General features: G+C 34.2%; 1 protein-coding gene across 4 annotated transcripts in view; it reads right to left on the bottom strand.

The window, feature by feature from the left end:
* The window catches only part of FANCL (FA complementation group L), an 82,400-nt gene that overhangs the window by 15,939 nt on the left and 42,114 nt on the right, over window positions 1–24,347 (bottom strand). For 2 of the 4 annotated variants that reach the window (XM_055107912.2, XM_008956272.5), the window contains exon 7: window positions 23,365–23,448. In XM_055107912.2, coding sequence (XP_054963887.1) covers window positions 23,365–23,448 — 84 coding nt within the window. The remainder of the gene's footprint in view (window positions 1–23,364; window positions 23,449–24,347) is intronic. The other 2 variants (XM_055107913.2, XM_003830851.6) reach the window with 1 other exon arrangement.

The following is a 24,347-nucleotide window of genomic DNA, read 5'->3' as shown; positions in this document are numbered from 1 at the left end:
ATCAATAGCTTACCAACCAAAAAGAGTCCAGACCAGATGGATTCACAGCCGAATTCTACCAGAGGTACAAGGAGGAACTGGTACCATTCCTTCTGAAACTATTCCAATCAACAGAAAAAGAGGGAATCCTCCCTAACTCATTTTATGAGGACAGCATCATCCTGATACTAAAGCCGGGCAGAGACACAACCAAAAAAGAGAATTTTAGACCAATATCCTTGATGAACATTGATGCAAAAATCCTCAGTAAAATACTGGCAAACCAAATCCAGCAGCACATCAAAAACGTTATCCACCATGATCAAGTGGGCTTCATCCCCGGGATGCAAGGCTGGTTCAATATACACAAATCAATAAATGTAATCCAGCATATAAACAGAACCAAAGACAAAAACCACGTGATTATCTCAATAGATGCAGATAAGGCCTTTGACAAAATTCAACAACACTTCATGCTAAAAACTCTCAATAAATTAGGTACTGATGGGACGTATCTCAAAATAATAAGAGCTATCTATGACAAACCCACAGCCAATATCATAGTGAATGGGCAAAAACTTGAAGCATTCCCTTTGAAAACCGGCATGACAGGGATGCTCTCTCTCACCACTCCTATTCAACATAGTGTTGGAAGTTCTGGCCAGGGCAATTAGGCAGGAGAAGGAAATAAAGGGTATTCAATTAGGAAAAGAGGAAGTCAAATTGTCCCTGTTTGCAGACGACATGATTGTATATCTAGAAAACCCCATTGTCTCAGCCCAAAATCTCCTTAAGCTGATAAGCAACTTCAGCAAAGTCTCAGGATACAAAATCAATGTACAAAAATCACAAGCATTCTTACACACTAATAACAGACAAACAGAGAGCCAAATCATGAGTGAACTCCCATTCACAACTGCTTCAAAGAGAATAAAATACCTGGGAATCCAACTTACAAGGGATGTGAAGGACCTCTTCAAGGAGAACTACAAACCACTGCTCAAGGAAATAAAAGAGGATACAAACAAATGGAAGAACATTCCATGCTCATGGGTAGGAAGAATAAATATCATGAAAATGGCCGTACTGCCCAAGGTACTTTATAGATTCAATGCCATCCCCATCAAGCTACCAGTGACTTTCTTCACAGAATTGGAAAACTCTACTTTAAAGTTCATATGGAACCAAAAAAGAGCCTGCATCGCCAAGTCAATCCTAAGCCAAAAGAACAAAGCTGGAGGCATCACGCTACCTGACTTCAAACTATACTACAAGGCTACAGTAACCAAAACAGCATGGTACTGGTACCAAAACAGAGATATACATCAATGGAACAGAACAGAGCCCTGAGAAATAACGCCGCTTATCTACAACTATCTGATCGTTGACAAACCTGAGAAACACAAGCAATGGGGAAAGGATTCCCTATTTAATAAATGGTGCTGGGAAAACTGGCTAGCCATATGTAGGAAGCTGAAACTGGATCCCTTCTTTACACCTTATACAAAAATTAATTCAAGATGGATTAAAGACTTCAACGTTAGACCTAAAACCATAAAAACCCTAGAAGAAAACCTAGGTATTACCATTCAGGACATAGGCACAGGCAAGGACTTCATGTCTAAAACACCAAAAGCAATGGCAACAAAAGCCAAAATTGACAAATGGGATCTAATTAAACTAAAGAGCTTCTACACAGCAAAAGAAACTACCATCGGAGTGAACAGGCAACCTACAAAATGGGAGAAAATTTTCGCAACCTACTCATCTGACAAAGGGCTAATATCCAGAATCTACAATGAACTCAAACAAATTTACAAGAAAAAAACAAACAACCCCATCAAAAAGTGGGCAAAGGACATGAACAGACACTTCTCAAAAGAAGACATTTATGCAGCCAAAAAACACATGAAAAAATGCTCACCATCACTGGCCATCAGAGAAATGCAAATCAAAACCACAATGAGATATCATCTCACACCACTTAGAATGGCAATCATTAAAAAGTCAGGAAACAACAGGTACTGGAGAGGATGTGGAGAAATAGGAACACTTTTACACTGTTGGTGGGACTGTAAACTAGTTCAACCATTGTGGAAGTCAGTGTGGCGTTTCCTCGGGGATCTAGAACTAGAAATACCATTTGACCCAGCCATCCCATTACTGGGTATATACCCAAAGGACTATAAATCATGCTGCTATAAAGACACATGCACATGTATGTTTATTGCAGCACTATTCACAATAGCAAAGACTTGGAACCAACCCAAATGTCCAACAATGATAGACTGGATTAAGAAAATGTGGCACATATACACCATGGAATACTATGCAGCCATAAAAAAGGATGAGTTCATGTCCCTTGTAGGGACATGGATGAAACTGGAAATCATCATTCTCAGTAAACTATCGCAAGAACAAAAAACCAAACACTGCATATTCTCACTCATAGGTGGGAATTGAACAATGAGAACAGATGGACACAGGAAGGGGAACATCACACTCTGGGGACTGTTGTGGGGTGGGGGGAGGGGGGAGGGATAGCTTTAGGAGATATACCTAATGCTAAATGACGAGTTAACGGGTGCAGCACACCAGCATGGCACATGTATACATATGTAAGTAAGCTGCACATTGTGCACATGTACACTAAAACTTATAATAATAAAATAAAAAAGATTAAAAAAAACAAAAAAAACCCAAACAGACCGCTAGCCAGACTAATAAAGAAGAAAAGAGAGAAGAATCAAATAGACACAATAAAAAAATGATGAAGGGGATATCGCCGCTGATCCTACAGAAATACAAACTACCATCACAGAATGCTATAAACACCTCTACACAAATAAACTAGAAAATCTAGAAGAAATGGATAAATTCCTGGACACATACACCCTCCCAAGACTAAATCAGGAAGAAGTCAAATCCCTAAATAGATCGATAACAACTTCTGAAATTGAGGCAGTATTTAATAGCCTACTAACCAAAAAAAGCCCAGGACCACACAGATTCACAGCCAAATTCTACCAGAGGTACAAAGAAGAGCTGGTACCATTCCTTCTGAAACTATTTCAAACAGAAAAATGACTCCTCCCTAACTCATTTTATGAGGCCTGCATCATCCTGACACCAAAATCTGGAGGAGGCACAACAGAAAAAGAAAATTTCTGGCCAATATGCCTGAACATCAATGTGAAAATCCTCAACAAAATACTGGCAAACCTAATCTAGCAGCACATCAAAAAGCTTATCTACCATGATGAGGTTGGCTTCAACCCTGGGATTCAAGGCTGGTTCAACATAAGCAAATCAATAAACGTAACCCATCACACAAACAGAACCAAAGACAAAAACCACATGATTATCTCAATAGATGCAGAAAAGGCCTTCAATAAAATTCAATACCCCTTCATGCTAAAAACTCTCAATAAATTAGGTGTTGATGGAACATATCTCAAAATAGTAACAGCTATTTATGACAAACCCACAGTCAATATCATACTGAATGGGCAAAAGCTGGAAGCATTCCCTTGGCAAACCAGCACAAGACAAGGATGCTCTCTCTCACCACTCCTATTCAACACAGTATTGGAAGTTCTAGCCAGGGCAATCAGGCAAGAGAAAGAAATAAAAGGTATTCAAATAGGAAGAGAGGAAGTCAAATTGTCTCTGTTTGCAGATGACATGACTGTGTATTTACAAAACCCTATCGTCTCAGCCCAAAATCTCCTTAAGCTGATAAGCAACATCAGCAAGGTCTCAGGATACAAAATCAATGCACAAAAATCACAAGCATTCTTATACACTAATAACAGACAAACAGAGAGACAAATCATGAGTGAACTCCCATTCACAATTGCTTCAAAGCGAAGAAAATACCTAGGAATCCAACTTACAAGGGATGTGAAGGACCTCTTGAAGGAGAACTACAAACCACTGCTCAAGGAAATAAGAGAGGACACAAATGGAAAAACATTCCATATTCATGGATAGGAAGAATCAATATCGTGAAAATGGCCATACTGCCCTAAGTAATTTATAGATTCAATGCTATCCCCATCAATCTACCACTGGCTTTCTTCACAGAATTAGAAAAAAACTACTTTACATTTCATATGGAACCAATTAAGAGCCCATATAGCCAAGAAAATCCTAAGCAAAAAGAACAAAGCTGGAAGCATCATGCTACCTGACTTCAAACTATACTGCAAGGCATGCTGTAACCAAAACAGCATGGTACTGGTACCAAAACAGAGATATAGACCAATGGAACAGAACAGAGGCCTCAGAAATAACGCCACACATCTACGACCATCTGATCTTTGACAAACCTGACAAAAACAAGCAATGGGGAAAGGATTCCCTATTTATTAAACGGTGTTGGGAAAACTGGCTAGCCATATGCAGAAAACTCAAACGGGACCCCTTCCTTACACCTTATACAAAAATTAACACAATATGGATTAAAGACTTAAACATAAGACCTAAAACCATAAAAACCCTAGAAGAAAACCCAGGCAAAACCATTCAGTACATTGGCATGGGCAAAGACTTCATGACTAAAACACCAAAAGCAATGGCAACAAAAACTGACAAATGGGATCTAATTAAACTAAAGAGCTCCTTCACAGCAAAAGAAACTATCGTTAGAGTGAACAGGCAATCTACATAATGGGAGAATATTTCTGCCATCTATCCATCTGACAAAGGGCTAATATCCAGAATCTACAAGGAACTTAAATTTATGAGAAAAAAACAACCGTATCTAAAAGTAGGCAAAGGATATGAACAGACATTTCTCAAAAGAACACATTTATGTGGCCAACAAACATATGAAAAAAAGCTCAACATCACTGGTCATTAGAAAAATGCAAATCAAAACCACAATGAGATACTACCACATGCCAGTTAGAATGGCGATCATTAAAAAGTCAGGAAACAACAGATGCTGAAGAGGATGTGGAGAAATAGGAACGCTTTGACACTGTTGGTCGAAGTGTAAATTAGTTCAACCATTGTGGAAGACAGTGTGGCGATTCCTCAAGGATCTAGAAGCAGAAATACTATTTGATCCAGCAATCCCATTATGGGGTATATACCCAAAGGATTATAAATCATGCTACTATAAAGACATGCATACATATGTTTATTCCAGCACTATTCACAATAGCAAAGACTTGAAACCAACCCAAATGCCCATCAATGATAGACTGGAAAAGAAAATGTGGTACATATACACCATGGAATACTATGCAGCCATAAAAAAGGATGAGTTCATGTCCTTTGCAGGGACACGAATGAAGCTAGAAACCATCATTCTCAGTGAACAGAAAACCAAACACTGCATGTTCTCGCTCATAAGCTGGAGTTGAACGATGAGAACACATGGACACAGGGAGGGAAATATCACACACCAGGGCCTGTCGGGGAGTGGGGGATTGGTGGGGGGATAGTATTAGGAGAAATACCTAATGTAGATGTTGGGTTGATGGGTGCAGCAAACCACCATGGCACGTGTATACCTATGTAACAAACCTGCACGTTCTGCACATGTATCCCAGAACTTAAAACATAATTAAAAACTAAAATAAAATACAATAAAAATAGCCACCTTCTCATTTTTTAACATAAGCGGTCTCACATCTCACCAGAGCTACTGTGCCATTGTTTAAAGGTTTTGTGTGTGTGTGTGCCCATTTGTAATGTGCAAAGTAATCAAAAAAGAAATCGAAACTTTTCAGAAAAAAAAGTGAGAGTACTAATATTAATGAGATAACTTAAAATAATAAATGTTAATAAGGACACAAAGCAACTGAACTCTCATATACTATCAGTGCGCATGTAAATGGCACAACTGTTTTGAAAAGATTTGACAATTTCTTTAAGAACTAAATATATTCCTACCTTAACCTGGCAATTCTACTCCAAAAAAAGTGAAAAGATATATCCATAAAAATACCGTTACCAGAATGCTCATAGCAGCTACATTCATAAGCACCAAAAACTGGTAACACTCCAGATGTCTGTCAACAGGCAAAAGGATAAACAAACCTCAGTATATTCATGCAATGGACTATTACTCAGGAATAAAAAGGAATGAACTATTGATCCATGTCACAACATGGATAAATTTCAGAAAATGGATGGGTAAAATAAGCCTATGTAGGAAAGAGTACATACTGTATGCCTCTGTTTATAATATCTGGAATAGACATAACTAAGCTTTGGTGGAAAACAATCAAAATAATGGGGATTTACTAGGATGGGACAAAACCCTGTGATGATAATAATGTTCTGCATCTTGACTGTGGATTGCACTGGTGTATCCATTTACTGGAACTTATGGAACACTTAAGATTTATGCACTTTACTGTTTCCAAATTTTACAAAGAACTGAACTCTAGTTAAACGTATGCATGCTGATGACCTATTTTGAAGAAAGTATTCAGATACCTGCAAGTTACTTTGTATAGAACTAAAAATGGCTGGATTTATGGGTGGAAGAAAGGATGAATAAATGGAAAAACATGATAAAGCAAATATAGGAAAGATTAACTATCAAATTTAGATGGTGGATATATGGGTATTCACCATAAACTTTTTCAATGTTTCTTGTATGTCAGAAAATTTGTAATGAAACATTGGAGGGGGGAATGAATCTCAAAAATATTAAATAAATGATATAAATTACATATGAGTTATTTGTTATAACTGAGAAAGCTGACCAAATTATTATTTCCGGATTAGGTTATAGACTAATTTGCTTCATTTAAAAAATATTTAATAACTGGCCTTTTAAAATTAATCTTCAAATCTATATATTTAAATAATATATTTAAAACCCTCTCTAAAACACACAAATGTGTCTTCTCAGAAAAAAAGCTCACTATATAAGACAAATTATAATCTTTGAAATGTCTATGATAAGCATTCTGAATCAGAGAATCTTAAATAGGCTAAAAAAATACATCTTAACTTCTAAGTAAAATGTAGCATTTCCTTCAACTATGGATATAGGTAAGAAACCACAGAAATATTATCAGTAACTGTAACTTTCTCCACAATGAAAATCGTACTGGAATCACCTAAGGAACTTAAACATTAATATACAAATTCTATTCCACCCATTCCTTTTTAATTGATATTAGTTCAATACAGCCTTTATACTGGGACTTTTAAAAGTTTCTCAAGTGATTCTAATGTGCAGATAAGGTTAAAAACCACTAGTGGAAGAATGAAGAACAGCCATGCTTGTTTCAGTCCAAATATTACCAGAGTCACACTTCCATACAATTCACAAAAAGAAAGGCACCCTTAAGAACATTTTCATCATAACTTTGACTTTTGTTGTTAATGTTTAAAATAATATTCTATTTTATTCCTGTGATAAATTTTGGAATTTTTGAGGGGTATACAATAAATTTGTAAGAAATAAAACCCATTTTATACAACTAACCCACGGAAGAAACAGTTTTATCTTCAACTTAAAATAGTCAATTTGTAACCATATTCAACAAACTATACGAGTCAAGCACTGAAGAATGCAATCCTCACATCACATCAGGTTATACAAAATTAAGTAAACAAATATTACATAAATGAATGATGTCCTAATACAATTCAATACAGCAACTCTGAATAATGTGTCTACTGAGTGTTACAGTCAATACTAGATACTGGTGGTACTAACAAAATAGAAGATGCAAAAGAATATGCTGATTAAGATCAAAAACTATAGTCAAGTAAGTCTCATTCCTAGCTCTACCACTTAACATTAGTTGCACCTTTTTAGCAATACCTCCCTTAGCATTTGTAATATGGAAATAGTGTTAATCCTCACAAGATCCAAGTGAGATAATGAAGATAAAATGTCAACTTCTTAGAAGAGAGTAAATGTATAAAAATTAGGAGCCATTATTATAAGACATATAGTACTCGTCCTACAGAAGTTCACAGCCTAATGAAACAATAGCAAAATATCTGTACCATATTGGACAAAGGATTGATACCCTTAATATATATAAGGTTACTAAAAAATATTTAAAATAAAAATGAACAGATAATAGAAAAAATGAATAAAGACATAATTCCCTAAAAAGTATATACATGATCAAATAAAAATATCCAGACTCTTAAGTTTAGAGATTATTTCACTAATTGCAGAGCTTCAGAGTTACAGGATGGTGAAAAAAAAATTAAGTATATGGGTGTAGGTCTGAATTCTCCAAAGTAGCTTTTCCATCATTAACTGAGATAGCTTAATCCCATGGTTTGGCTCCTCTCTTACAGCACTCCCCTTATTAGTTACTGCTTTTATTACCAAACCTCAGTGAAGAGGTCAGCATTTTGTAGGTCCTATTGAATCTTTATCCATGCTCTTAATCCACTGCAGAATAATCAAGAGTGGTTTTGTTCTCACTCTGCTTCAATGATTTTATTCTAATCTTTCACTGGTCCCTAGTTAGTGTGGTTATACTTTAAAAATCCTCTTTTATGACAATGACAATTTTTTATTCTCTTCTTTGTACCTTTCCATATTTTCTATAACATTTTTATAATCCTAGAAAAGCACATGTAGAAATAAAAATAAGTGATCTGTTACCCATCCTTTCATTTCCTGATGCTCACAGTATAGCAAAAAAATACATTAAAGTTGATTCAATGAAATTAACATTTTAGCCATGTACAGGACTATGTTGGCTTCTCTGATATAAAAGTACCCAGTTTGCAAGGAAATCACAGCTCTCATATTGATGGTAACAAGGTATTTGATCTTAAGCAAGACATACTCAGCCTCTCTAAGCTTTAACATTGCACCTATAATTGTGGATGGTACAAGAGACAACTTCTAAGGTAACTTCTAAGGTGACTTCCAGGTATAGAAGTCAAGAATTCTAAATATAACTGTTTGAAAATCCATGAAGTAGGTATTGCTTTCCCCTTAAAAGTACCAAGATTCCCTTTCAAGATGCCAATTATTACAATGTAATCTCATTTATTACCAATTCTTGTTTATAAAGAGATTTTAACAAATATGAATATATCCATTAAATATAAATAATGTCTATTTATATGATTTAATATACAATAACAATTTACTCTTTGATCAAAATAATTTTCACATCAGAATCAAAAACCTTTTATATGAGAATCAAAATATTTGGATTACATTATACTTTATATCTCCATGTATTTAAAGGAGAAGTAAAAAATGCATTATAAATCTACTATTATTGTCTAAAATATAGGAGAAAAACTGCAATAGTCAATAAACTCTTGAGTTTTGGAATAGGTTTTGAACCACAAATTCTTAACAGGAATAGCAAAACAACTGTACAGCTTAAATACAGTGAAGATCCAAAAATTACAACCAGAACTTTGCAACGGTTAGATCTGCTAATCAAAGCAAAAATGCCGTCTGTTTTGTGCATACATACAATAATAAGGAAATGAATAAAAATATAAGAGAAAAATTAAAGACAACAGAAATTAGCAACAGAAAACAACCCTTAAACATACATACATAAGGCTGCATGCCCCAAAAGCAATAAACTGTCTTACAGGAAGAAAAGTATCCTAGAAATCAAGTTAATGCAGAAGCCTCTCAGCTTAGCCTTAGCATGGTATGAGAAGGAAAAGAACACAATTCTCAGCAACATCCTGTCCTTAAAAAGTCCCCCAAAACGGGAGGAAACATCGTGAGAAAGTTAGGAAACATAAAACAAAGTGAGAATAAATAATAGCCAAGTACATTCTACTTCGCCTTCCACAAAAGGTTTGCAGCAAAGGTCTGTGTTGAAGGCACACCAACCCACCACAGACTTTAAAAAATCTATTTGTTGGTATGCCTTAACGTGGGGTAGGACTGCAGGAGAAAAAAGAGGCACAGGCCAAACGAGAAACTAGAAAACTACCTCTATAATACTACATGCAGAGGGAGCACAGAAGCTAAGTTTAACAGGGAAATATTCCCTGATATGGAATCTAATCTTCCTATGGTGAAAAATCAAAGATCAGAAGAATAAGAAAAAAGAATTAATCTTAAGAAAAAAATAGACATCTCCACATCATTTGAAAAGAGAAAGCATAAAGATATTAAGAGATCAATCCAATATTAAGTTCTCCTAAGGCACTTAATGAAATTCTCTGCACCTAAATCAGAATTACCCTGACTGTTCCGTATATGGGCTCGTCCGTGAAAAGATCTGTATTTGGGATCTCTGTGTTAATGCACCTGAAAGTTTCTGAACACACATACTGAAAAGATTTCTGAACAAACCATCCAACTAGCATATCTGACATTTAAACCTTGAGATCATGAACCATTAGAAAGTTACTCTATTCAAAGGTCACCAAATCACAAACTTACAAAAAAACTAAATGGCTTATTCTACTTCCTGAATAGTCTTATAACACTGAAGCACCATCAGTTGCTTTTGGCAATGCTTGCCAATTTTTATGCTGGAAGTTATGAATGAGTCAAAGACCCCGATAATTAAGCAGGGTAAGGACAGGGTTGGTTATTCTTGCTCATGTTTAATAAATGAAATAAACCACTCGAAAACTGGGTATCATTATTCTAAAGCCTTAAAATGTATCTCATTTTTGAATTATTGCTTAAGAAGCACAAGTTCAGCAATCAGGAGATAAACAAAAATTTTGTTAGTTCCATGACTAGGGAATATAATTTTAGTCAAGGAATCAGTAGTTTGGCTTGTACAGTGTTATTTTCCACTGCTGAATTACTTGTACACTTAGGTCTAAACATTTTAAAAAACATATTAGTACCTATCATGGAAATATTGAGAAACACTTTTCTTACATTCTGCAAACCAGGTAAAAGTGCAGCTAAGAAGTCAGTGCCTATTACCCACTGTTAGTTATACAGTAGTCACAGAAAATTTTTCAAATAGTGACAAGTCAAAGGAAGCCGACAGCAACTGTGAAGAAGATTACAATTTTCTAGGGGCAAGGAAATAATATGAGAGAAGCCTAGTGCAGCCTTTGATTTATAAATTGATTTTAAAGAAGGCCTGCCAAGTTATACTGCTTAGGAGGTCATATATAATTGCATAGGTTTTGTTCAATCTTGAAAAATAAGTCAAATAATCAAAAAGCAAACATCAGAATTTTCTTTAAGAAGGTAAATTTCTGGGCCATAAGTATGATTGGTATATTTGGACCCTTGTCCTACATATCTTCATCTGTAGCATACAACAATGACAATTGGCCCAAGCTTGAGATTTCCCCAGAAGGCAAAGCCAGAGACAAGGACATGTATGGGGAAAATTTATTGGAAGTGAACTCAGGGAACGAAGAGTGGGGACTGGAAAGAGTGAAACACAGTAGGGAATGCCAAAATAAGGTTGTGCTTTCAAGCTGGTTATTGTAGTCAATGGTAGCTATGTAAGCAGCTGTAGAAAAAGTTCCTCAGAATTCCTGTCCAAGAACCAGAATGCAAGAGCATTTTTTTCTGGCTTCCATGCCACTGGCTGAATTGCCCTAAAGGGGATTCAGTCTCTCACACTTACAGGTGTAGATATGTATGTATGCCTTGTGGGTTCCACAAGCATCCTTGGTCTTACAGCATTAGAAAATCCCTGGGGCAAAAAGAAGTAAAGTGGCAGAACTGCAGTGAATTGTTTTGTCAACATACACCACCACGAAGCTGACTGAAGCAATGTGGTTGAGTAAAAAGTGTTGCAAAAATCAAAACCAGAATGAGATATCATCTCACACCAGTAAGAATGGCAATCATTAAAAAGTCAGGAAACAACAGGTGCTGGAGGATGTGGAGAAATAGGAATGCTTTTACACTGTTGGTGGGAGTGTGAACTAGTTCAACCATTGTGGAAGACAGTGTGGCGATTCCTCAAGAATCTAAAACTAGAAATACCATTTGACCCAGCAATCCCATTACTGGGTATATACCCAAAGGATTATAAACCATGTTACTATAAAAACACATGCACACATATGTTTACTGCGGCATGATTCACAATAGCAAAGACTTGGAACCAACCCAAATGTCCATCAATGATAGACTGGATTAAGAAAATATGTCACATATACACCATGGAATACTATGCAGCCATAAAAAAGGAAGAGTACATGTCCTTTGTTGGGACATGAAGCTGGAAACTATCATTCTCAGCAAACTATCGCAAGCACAGAAAACCAAACACCGCATGTTCTCACTCATAGGTAAGAACTGAACAATGAGAACACTTGGACACAGGGCAGGGAACATCACACACCAGGGCCTGTCGTGGGGTCGGGGGGATGGGGGAAGGGATAGCATTAGGAGAAATACCTAATGCAAATGACGAGTTAATGGGAGCAGCAAACCAACATGGCCCATGTATACATATGTAACAAACCTGCACGTTGTGCACACGTACCCTAAAACTTAAAGTATAATAATAAAAAAAAAAGTGTTGCAAAGAAAGTGAAGTTGGAAGCAAGAATTACCTGATTTCTAGGCAGAAAAAGACAAGCAACTGACATAAGTTCAATTCCCTAAGAGCTAAGTAAATATATTTTGAAAACTTTTTACACATGAAATAAATTTATATAAAGCTTTAATGGTAGTAAAAGTGTTATCCTTGAAAAATCTAGAACGTGTGTATACATAAAACAACGTCCATTTTGAGTTTTATTATTGAACTTTGAGAGTTCTTTATATATTTTAAACACATCAGATATATGATTTGCAAACATTTTCCAGTCTAGCTTCTAATTCTCTTAATAGTGTCTTTCAAGAACAGAAATTTTTAATTTTGATGACGACCAATTTATCAATTTGTTCTTTTTTGGACCTTGCATTTGGTGTTATACTAAGAAATATCTGCTTAGCCTAGAGTTACAAATACTTTTCCCTGTGTTTCTTCTAGAAGCTTTATATTTATGTTTTTACATTGTTTATAATTCATTGTAAGTTAATTTTTGTATACGGATCGATGAGGTCATTTTCACTTACAGATATCTAATTGTCTCAGCACCACGTGTTGAAAGACTGTCCTTCCTCCACTAAACTATCTTTGTACCTTCGTTGAAAACAGCTGTCTGTATACGTATGGGTATATTTCTGAATTATCTATTCCAGTGATCTACTTGTCTACCTTTATGAAAATACCATATTATCCTGAAAAAAGTAGATTTTTAAGTCTTGAAATCAGGTTGTGTTAGTCTTCTAACTTTTTTCTTTTTCAGAGTTATTTTAACTATCACAGGACCTTTGCAGCCTTTGCACATACATTTTGGAATAATTCTCTTAATTTCGAGGTTTTTTTTGTTTTTTGGTTTTTTTTTGAGATAGGGTCTCTCTGTCACCCAGGCTGAAGTGCAGTGGCATGATCACAGCTCACTGCAACCTTGAGCTCCTGAGCTCAACTGATCCTCCCACCTCAGCCTCCTGAGTAGCTGGGGGACTACAGACACGATGCCCCCACACCCAGCTGATTTTTGTATTTTTTGTAGAGACGAGGTTTCACCATGTTGCCCAGATGGTCTCCAACTGCTGGGCTCAATCAGTCCTCTCGTCTCGGCCTCCTGAAGTGTTGGGATTACGGGTGTGAGACACTGCGACCAGCCATAATTTTGTCAATTTCTTAAATTAGGAAAAAAAAAAAAAAAAAAGAGCTGTTGGGATTTTGACTGCGATTGCATTGAATCTCTAGATCAATTTGGAGAAAATTTTACTAGCCAAATTCTGAAAACAACCCATATGCCCATCAAAAGGTGAATGGCCAATATGTCGCACATCCATCAATACTTACCAAAAAAAGAATGAACTATATTACATGCTACAACATGGTTGAATCTCCAAGTAATTATGCCAAGGAAAAAAGACTGGCACAGAAAAGTACCCAGAATTATATAAGATTCTGTAAACTGCAAACAAATCAATGGTAGCATAAAGCACATCAGTAGTTGCCTGAGGCCCTGGGGGAAGGTTGAGAAGGACTAAAGGGAGGGACAATAATGAGGAAGGAGGTGACTGGGATGTGATGGATGTGTTTATTATCCTGATTGTGGTGACAATTTAATGTGTGTAGATATTTGTCAAAACTCAGCAAAGTGTACACCTTAAATACATTCAGTTTACTGTATGTCAGTTATATCTCAATAAAGCTATTTAAAAAACCAGTCATTCTGATTTATGAACAGTAATGGATCTACACAGCAGTAGATGTGTAGAAACTAACAGCTTCTCGTTAGTTTTCTCAACAATTAGGAACTTAAAAAACACAAATAGTAACAATCCTCACAGTAAGGACAAAGAATGCAGAAGAGTTCATACACCCAACACTTAAAAGAATAAAATTGTATTACTTTTATATGTATATATAGATATATAAATGTGTATATATTGGAGAAGAGGGAAAGATATATGTGAGAACTAAGATGTTAGCTATTTCCCCATAACTGTTATTAAATTATGTTGAGCTAGGAAAGCACTTAAGCAGGAAAGTATGAACACTGCCAATCTCAGAATGTAACGCTTATTATCTTTAAAAGCATTTTGTTACTTTCATAATACCTGAAGTGAAGTAATAATGTCAGTCACTTAACCAGATCTTAGCGTATAATATCTTCATCTTAAGTACTATTATTTCCAGTATTTTAATAATTTCCACAAAGTGCCAGAATGTGATCTTTTGTGCTATGATGACACTTAAATTAATAGCATAATTTTCTGGTACTTGCAACAGTTGCTTTCAATTCTGATCTTTTTTATTCTTCCCTATAATACTTGCAGATAAATCCCCTAATAATCCTTTTTTTTTCTTTATCTTTGGGGGATTCCAAAAGTATAAATAGAATAAGAGAATATTAAGAAATAAAGCTTTTTAAGAAATTTAATTTTAGTATTACTTGCAATATCTCCATCAGGTATCTTTAAACAGGTGATAAATCTAAATATTCAGTTCATTTGAAGTTACTTACAGGCTTCATTGATGTTTTCAACTCTTTCTACAGGTATATCTGTAACTGAATTTGTTTGGTCAAACACTGTTATCTGTCAAGCAATCCGTAAAGAACATATCACCTCTTCTATACTTAAGTTATTTTGACTATAACTGATCACTGATCACCGATCATTTAAAAAATCTGCTAGTGTTTTTCATTCATGTGAAAAGGGTATCTGCCCACAGGACCAAATGAAACATAGTCACCTCATGTGTAGCCATCACAGAGTAACTATAGCAATTCCACTTTTGAAAAGTGAAAGAAAGCAAGCTCCTCAAGCACATGCTGAAAATAAGTAGGTACTTTCAATCTTATCCTTAGCATCCTATATTGTGGACTATTCAAAAAGAAAAAAAAAAAAGGCCAAGCCAATTAGTGGACCAGAAAAAAAGAAAGAAAAAAGACTAGCTTTTTGTTCCAGTTAGGTTATACCCAAAAGGGTGCTACCATCCATAAAGAAAAAAGTTAGCTATATCTAATTTTTCATCACTCTAAAATCAATGAAATAAAAAAAAATCATAAAAACCTTTACATCATGTAAGTTCAAAACTAATAGAAAGAATACCAGTTTGCTGCTAGCTGACAATGTTATTCTCACAGCCAGAGCCAAGGAACTAACAGTGACATCATTTAACTAATTAATTAATACTGTCTCAGTGTCTCTACTATTTACAAACTCCAATATTTTCCAATTCTATATCTATCTAATAAATTGGTTTGGCTTCTAAAATTCAACTTTTATTTTGGCACAAAAAGATGAGGGGGGAATATTTTCTAGCTCTAAGTATTAACATTTCTTAGTGATGCTAGGAGGTCATATTTGAATTAACACTTTTTGTCACTGAAGTATCTATCATTTCTGTCTTCAACCTATTGGATCTTTATTCTCCAATGGGCATGTTTTTCAGAAATGAAGGTTTAAAACTTATAAATACATACATGCATGCATGCACAAGCATATAAACACCCACATATTCCAAATTAGCCCCTGGATTATAAAAAAAAAAATTCAAATAGACATATAGACATAGTGTATCAATTTACCAGAGTCCCTGTCAGGAACAAAACATGAGAGAATGTTAATAAATTATACTCGCATTAAAATAAATTTGCTTCACTAATATTGAAAAAAATAATTTTTATCCAAAAGTATTTTAAAATATTGATCACAACATTAAAGGAGTCATTTGGAGACTGATACTCACATGTTTTCTCTTACTTAGGACACCTGCTATATAAGAATATTTTACTGAGTTACTCCAAACCATAACATTAAGCATTAAGTTCATCAAAGTACTCACAATATATTAACCAATAAAACTGTGAAACCAAACAGTATTTCTCTCAACATCTCTTATCTCTGTTATTTATAGTACAATGTATATGTAGTCACCTTCCACATCCACGTAGCCTGGTGAGATTGACCATGATTTTTCATTAATCATCCCTATTTCATTTTTGAGCATAGAAAACTCCTTGTTTACTGCACGTAAATAAAATGCTGTCTTTAAAGTCTTTAACATATACATAATTCAATATATAGATAATAATTGCTGTCTGACAGATACGTGTGTATAAATCCACAAATATACAATACCATTACACATGGAGAGAGACTACTTCTTTGCCCATATTAGCTCTCACTATATTAAGAGTTCACCAGTTTACAAACTGCATTAACTCCCTACATCACTTTGTACATTTGTACAGCATTTTACAATTCAAAAGGATTTTCATATACAACACCCCAATTTGTTCTCATATGTAATCTATGACACAGATATTATTTCTCTCTTTTTATAAATAAGTAATTTACACAAGGTCATGCACTGGTAAAGACAGAGCCAGAATTTGATCCAGACTTTAAGACTCTGTTTTCTCTTTATACTATGCTACAGTGGCTGAGCAGATATGAAGCCTACTGTGAAGGTCTATAATAAAGTCATATTTATTAACATCAGCAAGTAAATCAGTTAACATACCAATGAAGGCATTTGATTAAAAAAACCTGTTCCATGTAACTAGTTTCTTTGGGTCTTTAAATTCATGAGAGAGCTTTGCCATTCCACAAGTATCTCATGTGCTCAAAATGCACAGATCTCAAATCTTCTACAAAGCTTAAACCAATTTTTATAATCTTAGAAATCAACTGAAACTATAGCGATATAATATCTTCTTTAATCTGGCAAGTAAGTGAGATTCAAAGTCATATATCCATCCCACTGCCCATAAAACACATTTACTTAAGAAATACCATTGGTATTTTAGTATATGGAGGTTGAATGAGTTATAACAACTTAGAAAACTAAAGAAATGGAAAAGTTTTTTAAAAAGTGACCTCTAGGAATAATAAAAACGAGGGTGACAAAGGAAAATTAATCACAGTTAACCACATTACATTAGACATAAGTAACCACATTACTTATATCTACATAGGATACAAATATCTTCATAATAATGTAAACACTGAATATTATTATCCAAATTACAATATAGTTATTTGGGGAAAGCAGGAAGATAGGATGGAGTGAGGGTAGGTAGAGAAAACAACAAACTCCTCATTATCTACGGTGGAATTTAGTAGATAATGCCTAAAACAAAAAGTAGTATAAATACAAAAGCATGTAATGACAAATTAACTACTGAAAGAATCAGCTAACAGCCAAAAGTGTTTGCCCCTGGAGAAACAGGTGAGATGAAGGCTATGCTGTTTTTTCTAAAAAGAAAACAAAAACAACAACAACAAAAGACCTTGCAAACTTAACTTCTGAAGCTATGTTCACATATTTCATCAAAATAAAACATTTTAAAAAATCAATAGCTTGCCCACATCCTGATGATCAACTAAAAAATACAATTAAAAAGATTGCATTAAAAATAACAAAAATTTTAAAATACTTAAGAAAAAATTCAACAAAAATATGTAACATGTAGATTAAGAAATCATTGCTACTTTACTGAAGGACCTAAGTAAATGTAGAGATAATGTTTTTCTAGATTTTGGCCATATTAATTCTTAATTTGCTGGATAAACGTAAACCCAATTGTAACTAAAACCCAAGTAATTCTAAGATTTGGAATAACAAATGCACAGTATTATCAATGATATTTTTTAAATGAAACTTTGTTAAGTGACAAGCATAGTTTCAAAACAATTATACAATGACACCTCAATACTACTGCCTAAATAAAAGCATTAATGGTAACTTTACATTTTAATTTTAGTTGCTTGTATTTTTCCTCTTTCTCTTCTTTTTTAGAATCAATATAGGCTGCTTTTTAAATAAATAATTAGCTATCGAGAAAGAAAAATAAAAGAAAGGCAGCTGATAGGTGACTAAGTCTATAGGTCAAATGACTGCTACGCTTATACTTTTTCTACCATATCACATAATCTCAATAATAAATTTTCTTTGTTTTGATCCCTTTGATGTCTTTTCAGCCATACCACTGTGGCAACAGTAAGACTGCCAAAAAAGAAAAAGCATAAGAAATTAACCAATTTAAGAGTGAATAAAATTCCACTACTGTAAGTCCTCCAACAAAAACAGCAGAGGAAAAAATGGAAAGAAAAAGAATCCAGTTGGTCAAAAGAACTTCCACAGGATTATTACGGTGAAAAACTGGGGGATTTGCCCCAACACTGTGTTTGTTTTAAACTCGATTTATTTTTCTTTACATATCCATGAAAAGAAAAAAGGTTCACCATTTCCATATACAGTACATATGAACTGATGCAAAGGGCAGTTATGTGACTTGTCTGAACTAATGCAATTAAATTAATGGCTGAATTGTAAACACAACTTAGAATACCCAAATGCTAGTATACTGCTCTAATGGATAATGCTCCCTGCTATGTAACAGGACTGACTCCTTTAATTACAAATTCTTCATTCACCATCAGATTATCAGCCAGCGGCTTTATCATTAGTTTTGCTCTTCTTGCATTCATGGCATTATTCCAAGAATGTAAGATTTCCATCATAAAAAAATATAAAGACCACTATTTACTACACCACACTGAACCTGAGGATTCCAACTGCCCATGGCAAGAATACTTCACCAAGCCTGCACTTAGTGGCACACTTACAGGCAAAATCGCAATTTTCACATCCATTTTTGCTTGATCAGTGACCTGGACAAAAGGAATTTCGTTTTTTTATAATCATAATATCAATGCACTTAAAATCTGACATTAAGGCATTCTACAGTCTCAGTCAAGAGTATTTACACATCTGACCTGTATGTAAAATTATAAAACAATTATTAAGGATATATTTTGAAGCATTTGTGATGTTAGGAAGTAGAATAAAATTATGAGATGTTCTCATCGTCTATGCTAAAATCTATAAAAGATTAACTGAGCAAACAAATAAAGCAAATATCTAGAAAGAGGTGCTTAGACACTTGTCTTTGAGAAGCACTTTGTGCTTCTTTGGCACATATCATGGCAGCAATAGTAGCAGCAGCCTTGCCCTTGGTGCTGATTTCTTACTACTCTAAATGTCTCCTCTGAGCCAGAATACACTGGCTGTTGCTGATCATGCTGTGAGACACCTGCACTGGCTACTAGGCTTGTCATGACGCACAAAACCCTACCATCTTCAGCTTGACATTGTGCAAGTTATAATTATTCATCCAAATGAATATGTCAGAGCAGCAGCAGCAGACCTCTCATCAGAGCAAAAGAAAAATACATCAAAACATTATCAACCCAGCAGGAAGACAGGGACCATAAGGAAAATTACCCATTTTTAATATGGATGCCACAAAGCCATGTCTATTATATCACAAAAAAAAAAAAGAAAAATAAAGATCTTCCAAGTTTAAAGTCCAGAAACACTGACTCCAAAGAGGAAATACACAAAAGCAGAAAGGGATTTTTAAAAAATCAATTATCTGAAATCTATTTACCATCTCTTAAATCTAACTCTGCTATTAAACTACAACAGTAACATTTATATTGCTTGAGAGACAACTGTTTAAAAATTGTTTTAAAAAAACTCCCACAAGCAGAATTGTTTTCAGCCAGCCAATTAAAAAAGATCACACATAACAAAGAAGTCTCACATTTCTTCTTATTTTCAAAACATAAACTATCAACACTCTTATCATGTCTAAAAGACTCAGAGTTCACACTGCTGGTACCATCCAAAGTCCTTATGATATAGGTAAATGATATATTTTTTAAACTTTCTAAATATTAATGGCATGTGTAAAAGAAAAACTGTGAAATCAGCCCCCAACCCGCACAAAAGAAGAAGACACAAATTGTATAAGCATATAGAATATAGGGGCTATCTCATACTTAAATACTTAAATAGCAAAAATAACTTTCTGAACTATAGCAGAATATCTTTTCAGAAAAATGTATGAAAGATTTTATTTGAAACACAACAGAAACCACAAGAGAAGGATGTGACCAGACTGAAAGTTAAACTCTGTATGACAAAATATATACAAAGTTAAAAGACATGCCACAGAGATATTTATATCCCATATAACTAACAAAAAATTAGTATCAAAATATAGATAAAATGTTTATAATAAAAGGAAAAAAATATAGGCTAAGGCTATGGACACAATAATAACTATAAACTTATAAGAAGGTCAGACTAAGATGAGACTAAAGCTTGGAAAGAATATGCATTGCTGAATGGGAATATAAACTTATACAACAATCTAGGGAAGGCAATTTGTCAATATTGCGTAACCCCAAAGAGGCACATAGCCTGAAATCCAGCATTTTCACTTCTAGGAAAAACCCATACTAAAAGTCTCATACATGTGCACAAGGAAACATGGAAGGATGTTCACTGCAGCACTGTTTGTCAGAATTTGTGAATAACCTTATCAGTAGTGCTACAGATAAATCAAGTTGCTGATTAACATAATGGAATAATATAAAGTATTTAAAATAAATATAGTAGACAAACATAAGATTATGGATAAATCACTGAAATTATATAATGTTAAAAAAAGAGACTGCAAATATGGCATAAACAAATATGGCAAAAAGTATGCACGGATGGCCTATATGCCAATTTTGGGTAAACAGTTACTATTTAAAGGGAGAGAAGCAAAAAAAGGAAAGATGGGAAGGAGGGACAGAAAAGGGGGTCAGGTCTTATTCTTAAAATGTTTTATTTTTAAGAAAAAGAGAAATATAGATGTATCTGAACCAAAAGTGACAAAATATTAACATCTGTCAAATCTGAGTTGTGATAAAAGGCTGTTTTAATTTATCTGTATTTTGCTTAGAATTTCAGTATATTCCACAAATTAAGAATTTATAACACTCATTACTACGAATTCTACATTTTCTTAGAGTTACTACAAAACAAAACTTGTATGACCCAATTAAACCTGAAACTTAAATTTGAATTAATATTATTAATACAATATTTATTCCATGCTTATATGAATAAGGCACTGAGCATGTGGATATAAAATTTAAAAGAAATTGCCTTCAAAGATTTTCCAGTCTAGTAGAGAGTCACAAACTGATTTTGTTAAATAACAAAATAAAGTACTAAACAATCTTTTCATGGCATTGCAAACTTTTCCACAGATAAATGCCTGGGGAAACTTCTAGAATTATCTACAGCTAAAACACAAAGAAACTCATAAACAGTGTATTTTTCAACCTTGGAATTGTGATAAATATTAAAGTATAATTTAGAAATAACACGTGGGAAGAGTAACACAACCTAGCTATAATATTTTCTCATGATCTCACTTAAAACATCAAGATTGAACTTCCAGAGCCAAATAGAAAATGTGTATTTTAAAAAAAGGGACATGGGTCTCATGAAATTTTTTTAAAATAAAAAAAGAAAGCTATAAAATTTATGCATAATTCCAATTCTTTAATAGAAAAAAATCAACATAGTATTTTACTTATAGCATACATCAAAATACCAAAAGCAAATTACAGGCTCTCTCTTCTCTATTTTGCTATGTTTTCTCAACTTCCATTGTGGGGAGATTGGGACTTTAAAAAAAAAACAAAAAAAGGATATGAGAAAAATAATTTTTGGATAAATACAATATATAATTAAAATGGCATTTTGGCCTTGACAAGACTATTTAAATCCTATTAGGCTTTTTATGTTTTTACTAATTTCTTATATATTTACTTTACTCATGTATTCATGTTTTAAAATACAAGCATAATTTTTTATTTAAATCTAACCAAAATTTTATAGCCAAAATGAGTAGCCTCCATTTATGGAATATTTGTAAAATGTCACTAGAAATGTTTTTTCTCTTTGCCTAAGAATAAAAATGTTCTCTCCATTTTGCTATCAACTGCCACAATTTACTTGGTGAAAGAACTATGCCCTAACTAATCACATTGTGCCACATCCTTAAAAATCACACACATGAAATGGATAGTACTACCGATAATCATACCACCTTATATCTATGTTATAGTTTACAGTGCACTTCTAAAAAACATTATCTTGCTAATATCATCAATGTACTGCGAAATTCAACTGACAGAAGCAGGAGAATCTTCTGTATTCTCTACTCAAAATATTGAATGTTCTAAAGCACAAAATAAAAGAATATAATCAAAGTTTAAAGATGAACTAAGGACAAATACTTTAAAACAATAAAAATGGAGTAGAAATGCCAAGGTTTATGTTTTCAGTCATAATTCATTCTCCTCTGAAAAGGATTCTCTGATATTATGTAATCAATGTCAAAAGTTTTAGCAATATAAAACATTTCACTCAACTTTTCAGTTACCATTCACTGCTTTCTACAGAGTTCTTTGGAATTTAAATTTAAAGGAAAATGTCTGTCAAAAGTGCTTCTGCATGTTTACTGAAAATGAAGCATAAATATCTACAGGCTGGATGGTGTGTGTGTGTGTGCGTGTGTGTGTATTTACGCATGGGTGTGGGTGTGAGTGGGTGTGTTTGTGTGTGCGTGTAGAGAGGGAGAAAGAAAATGGACATTAACTGTAAGGAAATATAAAAGAAGCATTATAGAAGGTGTGTTTATAAATAAATGCTTAAGGAAAACTGAAAAAACAAAGATTACTTCATAACCTATAATGACTACCTGAGTAAAAACAGTTACAGTTGGCCCTACCCACGGATTCCACATGTGCAGATTCAACCAACTGCAGACAGAAAATATTCAAAAATAAATAAATAACAAAACTATTTACAGTATAACAACTACTTACATGGCAAATGCATTGTATTAGGTATCATAATCTAGAGATAACTTAAAGTATACAGAAGAGTGTGCACAGGCTATAAACAAAGTCCCATTTATATAAGAGATTTGGGTATGCATGGATTTTGGTATTTACAGAGGGCCCAAGAAATAATCCCCCCATGGATACTCTGGGACAACTGTACTTTTTAATTACTTAAAACAAATTTAAGAATTTACCTGAGGAGAATTTACCTGAGGTGTCCAGGAGGCACAAAATGGAACAGGAAAATCCACAAAATAATCTGGTGATTCTGCAGGATACTATTAAAAAAGCATAAAATTAGACCATTTTTGCTTCTGTGTGTTAATATCACTGAGGTATTTTAGAAAAACTAGATGTATTAGGGGCCGGGCGCGGTGGCTCACGCCTGTAATCCCAGCACTTTGGGAGGCCGAGGCGGGCGGATCACAAGGTCAGGAGATCGAGATCATCCTGGTTATACGGTGAAACCTCGCCTCTACTAAAAAATACAAAAAATTAGCCGGGCATTGTGGTGGGCGCCTGTAGTCCCAGCTACTTGGGAGGCTGAGGCAGGAGAATGGCGTGAACCTGGGAGGCGGAGATGGCAGTGAGCCAAGACTGCGCCACTGCACTCCAGCCTGGGCAACAGAGTGAATCTCCATCTCAAAAAAAAAAAAAAAAAGAAAAACGAGATATATTGGGGGAAAACATATTATTATAACTGCAAATGTATTACATATAAATATTTTTGCTCCACTTTCATAGTGATGTGAAGAGCTTATTTATAGTCAACCTATGGAGGTGAAAGTTTGGTGATTTGGAAGTGCCAAAGCAATCGGTGTTGAGTAAAAGGTAATGAATTAAGTCAGCGTTGTGTCAGCTGCTGAAGTTATGATTTGAGGAATGAACCAAACTGGATCTCTGTTTATCTTTAAAATAAGAGATCAAATGAGTTATTTAATTTTCTTCTAGTCCTAAATTTAATTTCAAATAGCATCAGTCACTATTTAAATAGGCAGTATCAGTTAAAGGAATTAAGAAATACACAAACATGAATACATATAGCTGTCAATTTAAAAAATTATTTTCTATATTAAAGATATTAATTTTAGCAAGAAGATAAATAAAAAGAATGAAATATCTTCTGGCTTATTAAGAAAAAATAAAACAGTTTTTAGCAAGAAAAACCTTTGAAAGA

Source organism: Pan paniscus, chromosome 12 (assembly GCF_029289425.2).
Source record: "Pan paniscus chromosome 12, NHGRI_mPanPan1-v2.0_pri, whole genome shotgun sequence".
Lineage (NCBI taxonomy): Eukaryota > Metazoa > Chordata > Mammalia > Primates > Hominidae > Pan > Pan paniscus.
The sequence above is the reverse complement of the archived record's forward strand: the minus strand, read 5'-3'. Positions and strand labels throughout refer to the sequence as shown.